Below are 15482 nucleotides of genomic sequence, written 5' to 3'. Positions count from 1 at the left end.
TTAGTCGACAGTCTTTTAAGAGGTCATCCGTCAGCAGCAGGGACACGAGCATTTCTGTTCTGATACAACAAAATGTCAGACATAGATTCGGAGACCATCTAAAGGATCTATATATTGTTGCTGTTCTCTTTGTTACCCTCTCTCTCTCCGTGCCCCACCTGTTGGCTGGCAGATGGGAGATGAGTTTGCATTATGAAACTCTATCGAGTGATCTGACCTATTTTGCCGACACGCCATCCATCTCTTCTCTTCACCTTGGCAATTTTCATTAGGCACTGGGTTTAACATAGGACAGAATGCAATTTGCATTTATATAAGCTTTTTCATTAGGCCGGGCTCTCTCGGTCCTCTGAAAACATTAAGAATTTGGAGGAAATCATTGGCAGCCAATTTAAAAAGGGAGACAAAGATAGTCCCCTGCTTTGTTTATTATTTATTTATATCTTAGTCCTCAAAATTACTGTTTTTTCTGTCTTTACTCATCAACATTTTGCACAAATGATAACTCACAGTTATTTGTTTTTTCTGCTTTATTAAAGTTGTCTCTTGCTTCACTCGGCTAGGTTTGTACTTATTGTTTTTCTAACCTCTCCACCTTTTTACCACACTCCTACCTGCAGGAGAGAAAGCAGATGAAATGAATATCTGTATTCCCTCTCATTTTTAAAGTTAGAATCTAAAGTCTTTAAGTTTTGTCCCACTTCTTTGAGAACTCTTTTCACCGTATGGATAACTTCAAAACTCTCAGCAAGAAATCCAATAAAGTCATTGTAAGTTTAATGATCCAAGCTAGGGGTTCTCAACCTTTTCAACCCCCAAAATAAAGGTGCCAGAGACCGGGGACCCCGACTGGTGGTTGAAGACAGCCATGCACATTTCAGAACAGTCATGTGCAGATAAGGCCGTCCATAAGGAGGGGTAAAAGGGAGAACTTTCTGGAGCCCAGCCAAACTAGGGGCCATGGAGGTCAGCAAAATCACAGTCTACTGTAAAGTTAAGCTGTGATAACCATATTTCATTTTATTACCTGAATAATAGCCACTTTTATCAAAGCAACAACGAAATATATATATTTTTTGTATCAATTTGAGCTGCTCTTAAAAATGTAAATACCTTTTCTTAAAAACAGGATTAAATGGGTTAAAATGGCTAAAATGAAAAGAATGCAAATATTGGCTAAAAAAGTAGCAGAATTGGATCTTAAAAGTAGCAGAAATGGGTTAAAGTGACAAAAACTGGCATAAAAAAGTGGTTGAAAGTAGGGCTAGGAAGTTAATCACAAATTAGATTAAATCGCAATATGGCCTGCTGTGATTTTCAGATCATAGAAGGTGCAATATTTCTTTAAGCTGATATTTGTGTCAAAATACCAGTGTAGAACTTTTTTGCAGCAGAGATGTTATGCATCACATAGCATGCAATCATTCTAGAGCCATAGTTTTAGAATACTGCAAAAAAATGTTATTGTATTTGTATGTTTTTCCTATTAAATATTAGAATCATATAAAAATGAATCAAACAGTTCATGTCAAATGTGCAAAATGAGTAAAAAAAATCATCAAAATTTGATAATTTTTTAAAAAATTGTTCTAGTTTAATCTAAAATCTAAAATACTAGTTTAATCTAATTTTGTGATGTTATCATATAGAATTAATTATTGCTTGTTTTTGTTGTAAAATGCATGAGATGAAGAACTTAAGAAATAATTACATAATAAATCCCAGTCGCAATATTGGGAAAAAATATTGCAATTACATTATTTTCCCAAATAGTTCAGCCCTGGTAGAACTGGTAAACAGAGGCTATCGTGGCTTAAAAGTGGCAGACATTAGTAGAAGAAGAGTTTTGAATAGGATTAACAGTGGCAAAAGTTGGTTTAAAGGGGCAAAAATGGGTGGGAAAAGTGGTGAAATAGGATTAAAAAGTGGTGGAAATGGATGAACAGAGGCAGAAAAATAAGTGGAAAGTGGCAGAAATGGGTTGAACTGGAAAAAATGACCATAACAATTAGTGAAATGCAGTGAAAATGAAACAAAAAAGGCATAAAAGTGATTAAAAGAGGTTAATTGAGGCAATATTGGGTCAACAGAAGCAACAACAGGTGGAAAGTGGCAAGACTTGGTTCAAAAGTTTCAAAAAATGGGCTGAAAAGTGGTGGAAAGGGTTAAAAGGTGTCAACAGTGGCTTTAGAGTGGAAGAAATGGGCTGAGAAGGTTATGAAACAGGAATAAAAAATGGCAGAAATTGGTATAAAGTGGAAAAAATATGTTTTCAGTGGCAAAAGTTGGTGAAAACGATGATGAAAATTGGTTAACGTGACTGAACTGGTGTCAAGTGGCCAAAAATGGGCAAAAAATGTACACAAGCTGCACAAAATTGAAAAAAAGTGACAGATAGTAGTAGCCAAATTGGGCAGGTAAAGTCGTTAAAAAGTGGCACAAATAAATAGTTTTAAAATTAGATCTTTAATCTGTAATGAGATTGCTGTAAGCCAGGATGCTAGCAATAAAGCTGCTGATAAAACACACATGCGCTGATATCACCGATCTTTTTTTCCTTCATTTAATTTTATGTTTATATTTCCATGGAAATGGGTAACATATACAAGTTGGAATCATTTAAAAAAAAAAATATATATATATTTTTGAAGACATCTGGCGACCCCCTGTCAGTGTCTTACAATCCCTAAGGGGGTCCTGGCTCCCACGTTGAGAACCACTGGTGTTGGAAACAGGGCATCTGCAGCCTGGGTTAAGAGAAAGGGGCATGCAGACCATCTAGAAGGGATTCTTGATTGTTTGAGAGAGTTAGAAAGTAAGGAAACATTTAACATAACTTTAAGCTAATAAATGACCAAAGCAACCAACGTCTCCTAAATGTATGTGAGAGTTTACAGATGTTGAACCAAAATGAGATGAAAACAGAAGTTAAACATCATATTGGTCCAGCTTTTCACTGCTATGGAGTTTTGCCAAGAATGATTTGAACATGATTGATTGATGAGAGATTAACGAACAGGGGGACTCAAAGTCACAGATGGAAAGGGGTCTCTCCCCTGCACCTGGAGCCTTCAAGCATCTGTCGTTCACGGTTGTCTTGGCGATGTCCCTGCTCTCGTCTAGGTGATCAAGCTGACATTTGAGGATTTTGACCTGGAGCGAGGCTATGACACCCTGACAGTGGGAGACGGCGAGGTGGTGGGAGACCAGAAGACCATCTTCCACGTGTGAGTGACTCCTCTGACCTCCATCTTTTCTGCCTTTAATCTCTTACTTCTCCAACTTTCCTGGCTTTTATTCCACACCACTGTCTCTTGCGGTTATTTTCTCTTTTGCTGCTCATTTTCTTTTTTAATCATATTCCATGTTTTGCTCTCTCTTTCCTTTTCAACTTTCTTCTTTTTTGGCACATGGGCCTCTTCTCCTCCTCCACTTCCTTTCAGCCGGCAGCTCTCCGCTCTCTTCCCTTTCCCCTCCAGCCGTAGCGTCTCTTGCACTGTTTCTCTTTCATTTCATCACCACCTGATGCAGCAGTGCATGAAAAATAGATGCTGCACCACATTGTCAATCACAATTTTTTTTTTTTCCAATGTTAAAAACAAGATCAGAGCCATGTGGCGCCGCATTGCGAACTGCATATTGATGCCCCCTAATGGAGTTTGCACCAGCAGATGCTCCATAACAATTCACAGGATGTTGTTATTAATTGTGCTGAAATTTACCGTCTTAATAAAGTTTTTATAGATCAATTTTTACGCCAGGCTGCCTCGCTGGGGTGGGAACAGAGAGGAGGTGGGGGATAAATGAGGGAGAGGTTTGTGGAGGTGGGGTTGTTTGATGAGGGAAATCTCACGTTGTGTACTTGCATACACACTCTGAGCTCTTCAATTAACAACTCCCTGGGCCCTTATGGACTCCTTTATGATACGGAAGCAGAGTGAGCAGTTCTCCCATTGATATCAGGCACAAACAAACTGGAAACAATTTAGGACCAGAGAATTTACTGCAGCTTTCAGCATGGGCTAACTTTAGACCATATTTTTGTGACTCAGTGGTGCAGGCAAGCGTGAGCAGGGAGTAGAAAATTATTTTTTGCCTTACTTAAAGGTCAGATGCATGTAACCCTGCTGCAGTACAGTCATAAATGCGGTTGTTAATAGGCAGTAGACCCTTTCTCTTCCTTTATCTAAAGACAGATCTGATAATAAAAGAGAGCAATTAGCTTTGAATCTGCAGCAAATGTTGGTTATTGACAGGCTATGAATCATAGTCATCAAATGAGACATCCTTTAAAAAATAAAAAAAATTGCCTTTATTAACTTATGGGCCAATAAGATTCTAAATATACCTGAAAATTGCACGCTGAATTTTAGTTTTAGTAAAAATAAATCCTTACTAAAAGGCTGAAGAAGCAGAGCCTGCATATCCAGTCATCACCTCTTTACTACTCCCACATCCTCCATGCGCTGTCACTAAAATTAGACCCCTTAATCATTTACTCTGCAGCTACACACTTCCTAATTAGAGTTGGGTGGAATTACTATTCAAATAGGATTAAATTACTTCAATGGCATTGACTGATCTTGCCTTCATTTTCCACTTTCTTGTCTCCAACTGTTTTTTATTAAAGGGGTTAGAATAAAAATGTAAGAAAAGGGTTCATTGACTCAGATTGCCTGCAACCATTCTAGAGCACTTTTCTTTGATGAGAAGTCAGATAGTTTAATAAATATCTTTAGGTGTTGTTTGCCACTTGCATTTAAGTTTTTAATGATGCTCTGGAAAACAAGGCCTTGAGCTACTGAAGTGACTCTAAAATCACTGCAGTAAGTGATGAAAACTCTGCTTAGAATAACTGAAACGACTGATTCGTGATTCACAATCATCACAGTCAGAAGTGAGAAAAGTACCTGACTATTGTACTTGAGTAAAAGTATGGTTACTCTGATAAAATGTACTTAAGTAAAAGCACTGCTTTACACATCTACTCAAGTTAAAGTAAGTCATTTTAAATGTACTCAGAGTATTGAGTACTGAGTAGGCAAGGGTGTCCAAACTATGTCCTGGAGGCCAAATGCAGCCCATGGTCCATTTTTTTATTGGCCCGTGGCAAATGATAAAATAAAATAAAATATGGCCCACTTTAGAAAATCAGAGCTTCTGCTTGACTGCAATGCATTTCTTAATTTCAGCCAAGGCTGGGGAAAAACGGAGAGGGCCCACGAGGGCCATGGATAATAACCACTCTGATCAAAACAACTTTTTTTTTTTTTTCAATCTATGCTGTTGCCTTCAAAGTCAACAAAATAAGGGGGTGGCATGGGTTGAAATTGGAAAAAAAAAGAATTGAAAAAGTGTCAAGAGCAGCTAAAACTGGTGAAAAGGAGCTAAAAGTAGCAAAAATTGATTAAAAGAGGCAAAATGTGACAAAAACAGCGAAACAGCTGAGAAGTGTGTAGAAGAAATTGTTCAAAACGGGTGAATTATGATTTAAAAAGTGGCAAAAATGGGTTGAAAGTGGAAACAAGAATTGAAACATAGGCCAAGAGGGGCTAAAAAAAAGGTGAAAATGAGCTAAAATGTTCATTTTATAGGTCATAAAGTCGTAAACATTGATTAAAAGTGGCTAAAAGAAAAAGAAAACAACTCACTGCCGTTCTTTGTTCTTCTTTTAACAAAGAAATGTCGTCAAGTTCCGATAGAACTGGCGCTTTAGCAGCATCCACGCTAATCTCTTCCTCCATAACTGCACCGGCCTCTTGTTGCTGCTTGCTTACATCACGACTCCACCAAATCAATTTGATTTGCAAGGTCACGAAAAAGTACAAGCGCACAAAAAAGCTACTCAATTACAGAAATTTGAGTAAACGCAACTAGTTGCTTTCCACCTCTGCATCAACCCCCTTACAGTCATCATATATGCAGCACAAGCAAAGAGGGCGTTGAAGATAGCCTCTGTTTGTAAAAACTTGTTTTTTTTCTGCAGCCTTTCGGGTACCACTACTCCAGACCTGGTGGTCAGCACCAGTCACCAGATGTGGCTCAATTTCAAAACAGATGACACCAGTGGCTCCCTGGGCTTCAAAGTGTCCTATGAAGGTGAGTACGGTTTTCACTCTTTATTGAAAAGGTTGTTCCTATCTTCCAACTTCACGTAGATTTAGATGACTCTTTCTTATTCTTGTGCGTCGTGACTCACTTCTGAAGGCTAAAATCTTAGGCTCTGATAAAACACTTTTTATTAGCAATGACTGAAACATTCCTCTTCCCACATTCATCAGTGATTTAGTTTGAAAACCATCAGGGCTAAGATGCATCTGCTTCATCAAGGACTGTCTGTGAAGCTTTGCAGTGGCACGACATCGATAAGCTCAGCAGTACACTCCCTCAGATGAGCAGCATGATGCATCTAAAACTTTACAGCTAGAATACTGAATTAAAAAAAATACTACAGCATAGCTAGGTTATGGTTAGGATCAGTCAGCCTTCAGTTTTTAATACTGTTGAAAATTAAAATGTTCCCACAGTAAACTGTTGGGGATGGAGATTGTTCATTTTAATTGACACAGATACTCGATCTAAGTCAGGAGTGTCAAACTACACGCAGTTTCTTAAGATATTTTCAATGTAACCTTAACCTTGACCTTGAAGTGTTTACATTCCATATTTTCAATTTTGCATCTCACAATTATGGCTTAAACTTATTACTCTGTCTTTTATGTCATATTTTGATCTTTTTCATTCATAATTTTCACGTTTTTTCCTCACATTTTGACCTTTTCAACTCCTAACTTTGACTTTAAATCCCATATTTTGACATTTAACTCTCACAAATGACAATTTTATCTCATATTTCAACCTTTTGAACTAAGGATTTTGAATTTTATCTCATTATTTTGACCCTTTAGGCTCATAATTTTGACTATTCTTTCATGTTTTGGCCTTTTAAGGTCATGATTTCTAATTTTATCTCAAATTATGACCGTTAAAACTTGTGATTTTTCCTTTGTATCTCATATATTTGCCTTTTAATTTTTTTTAATCTCTTTGAACTTAAGGTTTATTTTTTTATCTCAGATTTTTAGCCTTTTAACTTTTCATTTTAATTTTTGGTTTAATCTCAACATCATTTATCATAGGTGCCAGGTTTTATTTCCCCATGATTTGTTGGCCCCTGCTGTGATTGAGTTTGACACCCCTGATCTAAGTCTTCATTGATCCCACTATTGATACTGTTTGATAGAAAGACTAAATGATAGATATATTTGTAACATAAATGGTATAAGCTGAGTAGAGCTTGAGTAGAAAAGTCTGGAAACTGGTGGTGGTGGTGAGGAGAGGAGGATAAGATGAGTGAGAAACTTCTGAGGAGCAGATTTCTGAGGAGCTTAACCCAGACATTGATGAGATGCTTGGAAGTAGCGATGAGGGGGTGCAGGATGCATGGAGGAGCTTAAACCGGACACCAATGAGATGGCTGTGAGGTGGAGGTGCATGAAGGAGCTGAACCTGGAAGCAGATGAGATGCAATGGAGGTAGCTGGGAAGGGGGAGGGTTGCAGCAGCCGCACTCAAACAACAGACTGACTGTGGAGATTTTAAAATATGACAGCTGCAGAAAGAAGTGGCTGAGAGGGATTGGCTCAGAGCCAATACCAGCTGATAACTAGAGTAGGAACCAGTGTTGGAAAAGGGAGACAGGTGAGTCATGTTCTGCCGTAAAAAGAATTTGTTTTTACATTGCAAGCTCCATTTAGCCATGACGTCACTCTGCAGAAGCTTAGAAAAAGTTACAGACTTCTTTAGTGCAAACAAGTATAGATTAACTTCTTCCTATCCCACTAAAAGGAGTTTTTATGAGTTTAAACATTTTTTTAAACTGGTGATGGTGTAAAATATGTATGTTGTTGCTGCTGCAGCCCCCAGTTCATATGGGTGCGTAGTAACAATAAACTTCAGATCATTTCTCTTCACCCCCAGAAAGAAGAGTTAAAGTGTTTTTAAGCTCACATTGCTGTAAATCACAACCAGCCCTGCTTGTTTGCTGCACAACAGCCACGATGACATGCTGTGATGCTCGAATATGAACTTGTATTATGAACAAGGCATTTATTGTAAATATGCTCCCATCACACAGTACCTTCTGTCATGATGGCAATTAACACTAAGGCTGAACGATGTGCAGAAATAATGTAATTGCAATTACAATTTGATATGTAATTATTATTATTAGTTTCCCCATCCCGGTACTTTTCAACAAATTCAAGCAATAGATAATTTTTTTTTACAACCTACATTTAGTCAGGAACACTCTCATAATACATCTATTTTATTGCAAAATGGATCTACTACAGTTTTACTTGGCAGTGAAAGCTCTGCTCTAGAGATGCCCCCAGGGTTAATCAGCAGCATGCTCTGCCTTTCCAGGGAGTGAATAGCAATAAACCCCCATATGGATAGATGCATTTATGACAATGTGCATTAAAAAAAATGAAATTATTCAGGAGCAATTAATTTATAGTAGCATGAATCTGAATATGAGGAAGCAACAAGCTTTAAGCTATAAAGGAGGGGACTGGGGTGGAGGAGGTGAAGCTTTGCCAGCAGCAGCATGATGAATCAGCATTAATGCAAGCAGGGATTAGTGAGAAGTATGTCATATTTAAATGGACTGCTGTGTTGACAGGAAGAGCTGTGATTTGCTGTGGGAGCTGGCTATCAGCCAGTTGTGGGGTATGATGTAAACTAGCGCTAAACTTCATCATTATTAGAATGAACTAGGGCAGAATGATTAAAAAATATAATTGCAATTTTTTTTGCTCATATTGCAAATTTGATATCACCTGCTTTATTGAATGGAGATTTTTGTTTTTATGTCACTTGTTTTGATTTAAAAAAAAATGTACATTAAACACAAAAAAGGACAACTTTTGTGAACCATTTAAAAAAAAAGACACTTGTATGTTTGCAAAACGTGCATAAAATGTCTGCTGCTGCAAAAATGAATGTATTAAACTGATATTTTGATATATTTCAAGTTAAATCAATACTGCAACATCCTCAATTTGTAAATTGCAGCATGCCATATTGCGATTTATTCTCATTTGCCCAGCCTTAATTAGAACAATAATGTGGCTATTTTTTTAAAAACTCCAGGAAACGGTATCACTGGATTACAGCACAGTCTTAATTATGGCCCTAAATTTGTTTGTCTTATTTTATGATGCTAAATTAAGTTTTTTAAAGAGTTTTTCCATGGATGTAAATGGTTCATAATCATTGTTGCACCTGCAGCAGAAGGCTCATTGAATAATGAATCAATCAGTACATTTCAGTTTTTTATACGGCTCGAGATTGAAGGTATGCATTTGCCCCTCTTTTATCAGTGCACATGCTCTCTTGTGCTGATCTGTCTGGCTGTGCACAAATGGGCTGAAAAGGACCGACTGTGTGAACTTGTTAATGTGTGTATGTATGCATAATGTCTGTGCTTTCTTTCCTAAAGAAGCCTTCTCTTTCCCTCCCATAAGCTCAGCAAGTCGCCTCCCTTGCCCACACAGATGCTTATTTTTCATCAGTAAAAATAACAGAGAAAGTGGAGCAGCATTCTCAACCCAAGTGTAATTAAAACAATGAGTTCTACTTAATGAAGGGGAAGAAATGCTTTGAACCACTTCACCTCCCAGATTGGAGCAGCCAAAATCTAATTTGCATTCTCAATTACTTGTATTTTAAGCCTGATCATCAAGCGCATTTGCAAACACAGCCATACCAGCACACACACACTCCCACTCTTTTTGAGTGTGAGTTGCAAACACTCAGCTGTGGCCTCAATCTTTCCACATATATTAAATCTCTGGCAGACAAAAACTGGCGTTAATGCAGATGTGTAGGTCTGATGCAATACACCTTATACACTTTACTGGCACAGCGCATGTATAATTTAAAACTTGTGGGGATTTTTTTTCTACTTGAAAGTTGAGCATGCTGTTCCGTATATCACTATGTGTCAGCAGATATTATTTTCAGGGTTTTTATAGAGTCAGAACTCATGGATAAGATATGCTCACACACTCTTGAGTATTTCCCCCGGTGCTTGTCTGCATGTTGTCAGTCATGCAAGGGTGAGACAGAGGCTCTCTGTAGAACCCAACCCTTCAAAATGATTCATGATTCCATGATTGAGTTTCCAATTTAGACTGATTCCTGCCCTATATACTGTATACTCAATTTAGGATCATTCCTGTCTGCTGTGCAAAGCTGAAAACTTTTATTGGACATTAAAACATCGATTAAATTCGTTTAAGATTATACTATCTATGTAGTTTTAATGTTTAAGAGTTGATTAGCCTTCACCACTGTAAATACAAAGAGGAAAAACTAAACTAAAGCATGCATTAATGCTGGACTTGCAAAATGTTTCAGTATAAATCAAATGTGTATTCTTAAGCAAGATAACTTTTTCAGAAACTTGCTCATGGAATAAAAAAACAGCACTGGAGGAGCACCTTCAAAATGAAACAAACAGTGGAGCTCGTTATTTCTATCGTCGGCTCAGTATTGGCTGGCAGATCCCTGATGTGATGGTGGTCTGAAGTTGTTTGTTTTCCTGCTTATTTTCTCTCCGGGTGGTGGAGTATGATGCAAGCTCAGGCTTTTGCTTCCTGAAGTACCTCACTTTCATTTAGCAGACTTGGCATTTATGTAGGGTCAGGTATCCTCTTACCTGAGAATTGTAGAATCCTCGGTGCATCCTAAGGCTTTTTCTTTAATGAATACAGGACAGGCTGAATGTTTTACTGCTCCACAGACAGGCAAGTATGCTGGACAGTGTTATACATTACCAGTGCTGTCAGCAAGCGCTGCTTAATGTCAGCAGCATGAGTGGACAATCCAGGATCATTTTGAAGGTGCTGTGCTGCTTTGGTGACCCAAGGATGGTGCATGGAAAGGAATACCAGCAGTGGGTTTGCAAGGCTCTAGCTGGCTTATGTTAGAAAACTTACTTCAGACATCATACTGGTTGTTGAAGTATTGATTTTTGGATGTTTTGAATTGATAAAATTTGAGTTTTCAAGGTACCAGAGTTTGGAATTTCTCTTGTGGATACCTAACTGGGTTTAATTGACTTTTTCACATTTCTGTCCCGCACATAAGAAAGGTTCACTTAACAGAAAGCACATAGCAAAATATATCATACTGTGTGTAGTAATTAAAGGCAAAATAGAAAAGTTGCCCTGAAAATGCATGCATTAAACTCTGCCAGAAAACAGTGGATTGCTTCCTCTGGATGTGGATAGAGTCTTTGCCCCAGGTGAAGGAGTAAGTACACTACATTGAAAAAAGTATTCACTCACCCATCCAAATAAATGAAATCAGGTGTTCCAATCACTTCCATGGCCACAGGTGTATAAAATCAAGCACCTAGGCATGCAGACTGTTTCTACAAACATTTGTGAAAGAATGGCTCGCTCTCAGGAGCTCAGTGAATTCCAGCGTGGTACTGTGATAGGATGTCACCTGTGCAACAAGTCCAGTGGTGAAATTTCCTGGCTCTTGAATGTTCCACAGTCAACTGTCAGTGGTATTATAACAAAGTGGAAGCAATGGGGAACAATAGCTGAGGTGCATAGTGTGCAGAGGTCGCCAACTTTTTGCAGAGTCAATCGCTACAGACCTCCAAACTTCATGTGGCCTTCAGATCATGTGGACTCTAGAGAAGTGGAGATGCGTTCTCTGGAGTGATGAATGGCACTTCTCCATCTGGCAATCTGATGGATGAATCTGGGTTTGGCGGTTGCCAGGAAAACGGTACTTGTCTGACTGCATTGTGCCAAGTGTAAAGTTTGGTGGAGGGGGGATTATGGTGCGGGGTTGTTTTTCAGGAGCTGGGCTTGGCCCCTTAGTTCCAGTGAGAGGAACTCTGAATGCTTCAGCATACCAAGAGATTTTGGACAATTCCATGCTCCCAACTTTGTGGGAACAGTTTGGGGATGGCCCCTTCCTGTTCCAACATGACTGTGCACCAGTGCACAAAGCAAGGACCATAAAGACATGGATGAGAGAGTCTGGTGTGGATGAACTTGACTTGCCTGCACAGAGTCCTGACCTCAACCAGACAGAAAACCTTTGGGATGAATTAGAGTGGAGACTGAGAACCAGGCCTTCTCGTCCAACATCAGTGTGTGACCTCACAAATGCATCTCGGAAGAATGGTCAAAGATTCCCATAAACACACTCCTAAACCTTGTGGAAAGCCTTCCCAGAAGAGTTGAAGCTGTTATAGCTGCAAAGGGTGGACTGACATCATATCAAACCCTATAGATTAAGAATGGGATGTCACTGAAGTTCATATGCCAGTCAAGGCGGGTGAGCAAATACTTCTGGCAATATAGTGTATCTCATGGTCTTGATCACCATTGAGGGTAACAGGGGGCATGAGATTGACAGGCGGATTGGTGCAGTATCAGCAGTATTGTGAACATTATGCCTGACTGTTTTGGTGAAGAGGGAGTTGAGCCAAAAGGCAAAGCTAGCTGATCTACTACCCAACCCTCATCTATGGTCATGATCTGTGGGTAATGACCAAAAGAGTGAGATTGCAGATTCAAGCGGCCGAGATGAGTTTTCTCTGGTGTCTGGGCTCAGCCTTAAAGATAGGATGAAGATTTCCAACATCCGAAGGGAACTAGGAGTAGAGCAACTGCTCCTTTGCACTGAAGGGGCCAGTTGAGGTGGTCCAGGCATCTAATCGGCCTCCTGGGTGCCTACCTTTGGAGGTCTTCCGGGCAAGTCTGGCTGACCTGAGGGACAAACCAGACCTTACTGGGGGAATTATATATCCAGTCTGGTCTGGAACGCCTCAGTATCCCTCAGAAGGAGTGTTCAGCCTGCTACCATTAGGACCCAGCCCCATAAGAAGGTGGATGAATGGACTAATCAAGCATTTAGCGAGGACAGAGGTTGTGATGGAGGGTGGGGCTGCCTCTCCAGCATCAATCAAAGAAGATTTTGAATCATCTTTTAAGTCCAGCATCATGTTCTAGATTCTTGAAAGCCTGACTGCTGTGCAACTGTCTGAAAATAACATCTCTCCTGGTATCACTGCTCTGTTTTAACAGCAGGGCACTGGCTGGTATTTTATCACCCCTCACTGTGTGCTGTCTCTCTCCACTTATGGCAGGGGTGTCAAACTCAAGGCCCGGGGGCCAAATCTGGCCTGTGGTGCAGTTATACCAGGCCCAACAGATCATATGATATTTTCATTATAACTGGCCCACCAGTATGAGGTCTGCAATGAAAAATGTAAACTTAACCCTGATGATTTATAATATCCTTGTTGAGTCATAAAAATTAGTAAATAGTAAACATAATTTGATAAAAAGTCAGGAATGTGGGGAAGAAATTCGTGTTTTCTCTATTTTCAATTTTACATCTCACAGTTATGACTAAAAGTTACGTTTTTTGAATTTTTATTTCATATTTTAACCTTTTACATTTTTAGTTTTAAATTTAAATCCTATTTTGACCTATTAAAGTCATGATTTTGACTTTTGTCTCATGTTTTGACCTTTTTCAATTCCTCAAATCCTCTTTAAAACTCATGATTTTTAATTTTATCTGTTTTTGACCTAGTAAAATCATGATTTTGACTTTAATCTCACATTTTGACCTTTTTCAATTCCTTACTTTAACTTTTATCTCAGTTTTTAAACTTAAAAACTCATGATTTTAATTTTCAGATTTTAACCTTTTACATTTTTAGTTTTAAATTTTAAATCCTATTTTGACCTTTAAAAGTCATGATTTTGACTTTTGTCTCATGTTTTGACCTTTTTCAACTCTTTAAATCATCTTTAAAACTCACGATTTTTTATTTTATCTGTTTTTTGACCTTGTAAAATCATGATTTTGACTTTAATCTCACATTTTGACCTTTTTCTATTCCTAACTTTAACTCTTATCTCAGTTTTTAAACTTAAACACTCATGATTTTTAGTTTTATTTCATATTTTGACATTTAAAACTTGTCATTTCCATGTTTACCTCATATTTTCACTGTTAAAATCGAAATTTTGAATTTTATCTCAATTTTTGCCTTTTAAAATTCATGGTTTCAGTATTCTATTTTGCCATTTCAAAACATTGTTTTCACCTTTAATGTCCTGTTTTTACCTTTTATACGTATAAGTTTGACTTTTTATCTCAGATTTTTAGTTAACTTATCATGTTCACCTTTTAATCGCAAAATCATTTATCATCAGTGGCAAGTTTTTTACCCCCATAACTCATTTACTGAAAATAAGGTTGGCATTTTATGGTTAAATATTGACCCTGTTAGGCCCTCAGGTTAGACCCAGGTTCAGAATCCAGCCCCTGCTGTGACTGAGTTTGACACCCCTGACTTATGGCATCTCTTGGTTGCAATCTGAATTAGTGTTTTTATAATCCAATCATCTGTACTCGCTGTACTACTGAACATAAAAATGATGGTTATGGTGTCATTTAGAGCATGAAAAAGTAAACATCCTTAATGAAAATGAGTATTTGTGATTCTGGCCTCAACAGCCCTCCTGAACACCACTCTGAACTTTTCCAGTAAAGTTCTCTTACCGGTTAGTTCCCGGGAGGCTGCAGTGTGGTTGGTGACAGTAATGCGAGTCTGAGTCCCATTACAATGCTTGAATTACTCTGGAACGTCAAACAGACAGGGACAACAAATATGCTATTACATCTCCTCCCTTATTCATGAGAATCAAATGCACTTTCATTCACTGCTGCCAGCCCTCTTAGACACAACATAGATTCAGAAACACATGTTTCACCACCAAGATACATGCAGAACACATGTTCAAAGCATGTACACCCACACTGGCACTTCAAAGGGCTCTTATTTATCATTCATTTTCCCTATAGGTCTTATTGTAGACCCCTGAGGCGGGGTGTTATCCAGTTATTCTGGCTCATTGACAAACAAGTGATTGCATGATTGTGTGAGGGTTTTAATGTATTTGCATATTTATGCAGGAATGTTTGAGTCAGCTAGCTTGTTCTTTCAGATGTTCTTTCTTATGTATCTCCCTAAAATCCCTCTCAGCTCAAATCTGGCTTTTGCTTTCCCCTCTTTTGAGGTGACTTTCATGTAAGATCAATGAGTTGTCTGTGATGGAGGCAGCCTCAGGACAGCCATACATCCAAACAGCAGTGAGCTCTAAATATGTGTTCTAAATGATGATCATCATTAGGGCTGAGTATAGATTTATACCCAGCATCACCCCTGGTGCGGTTTAAAATCGTATTAGGCCCTGCCATCATTTCCTGGATGGATGAGCTTATTCGCTCTCTGTGTTCCCCCATCCGGATGCCTCGATAGGATGCCTCAGCATTCCCATCTGCAATCTGCAACCTCAGAAAAGTAGGGAGAGGAGTGAGTGAGAGGAGGATGCATTAATCTTTGGATAATGAAATTGCAGTGTGTGTTTT

At 38.6% G+C, this 15482-nt stretch overlaps 1 protein-coding gene across 1 annotated transcript in view; it reads left to right on the top strand.

Annotated features, from left to right (window-relative positions):
- The window catches only part of csmd2 (CUB and Sushi multiple domains 2), a 443344-nt gene that overhangs the window by 230883 nt on the left and 196979 nt on the right, over positions 1-15482 (top strand). The window contains exons 11-12 of the mRNA XM_041809040.1: positions 3124-3227; positions 5987-6099. Coding sequence (XP_041664974.1) covers positions 3124-3227; positions 5987-6099 — 217 coding nt within the window. The remainder of the gene's footprint in view (positions 1-3123; positions 3228-5986; positions 6100-15482) is intronic.

Source organism: Cheilinus undulatus, linkage group 16 (genome assembly GCF_018320785.1).
Source record: "Cheilinus undulatus linkage group 16, ASM1832078v1, whole genome shotgun sequence".
NCBI lineage: Eukaryota > Metazoa > Chordata > Actinopteri > Labriformes > Labridae > Cheilinus > Cheilinus undulatus.
Note: the sequence above shows the minus strand (reverse complement) of the source record. Positions and strands in the feature narration are given on the sequence as shown.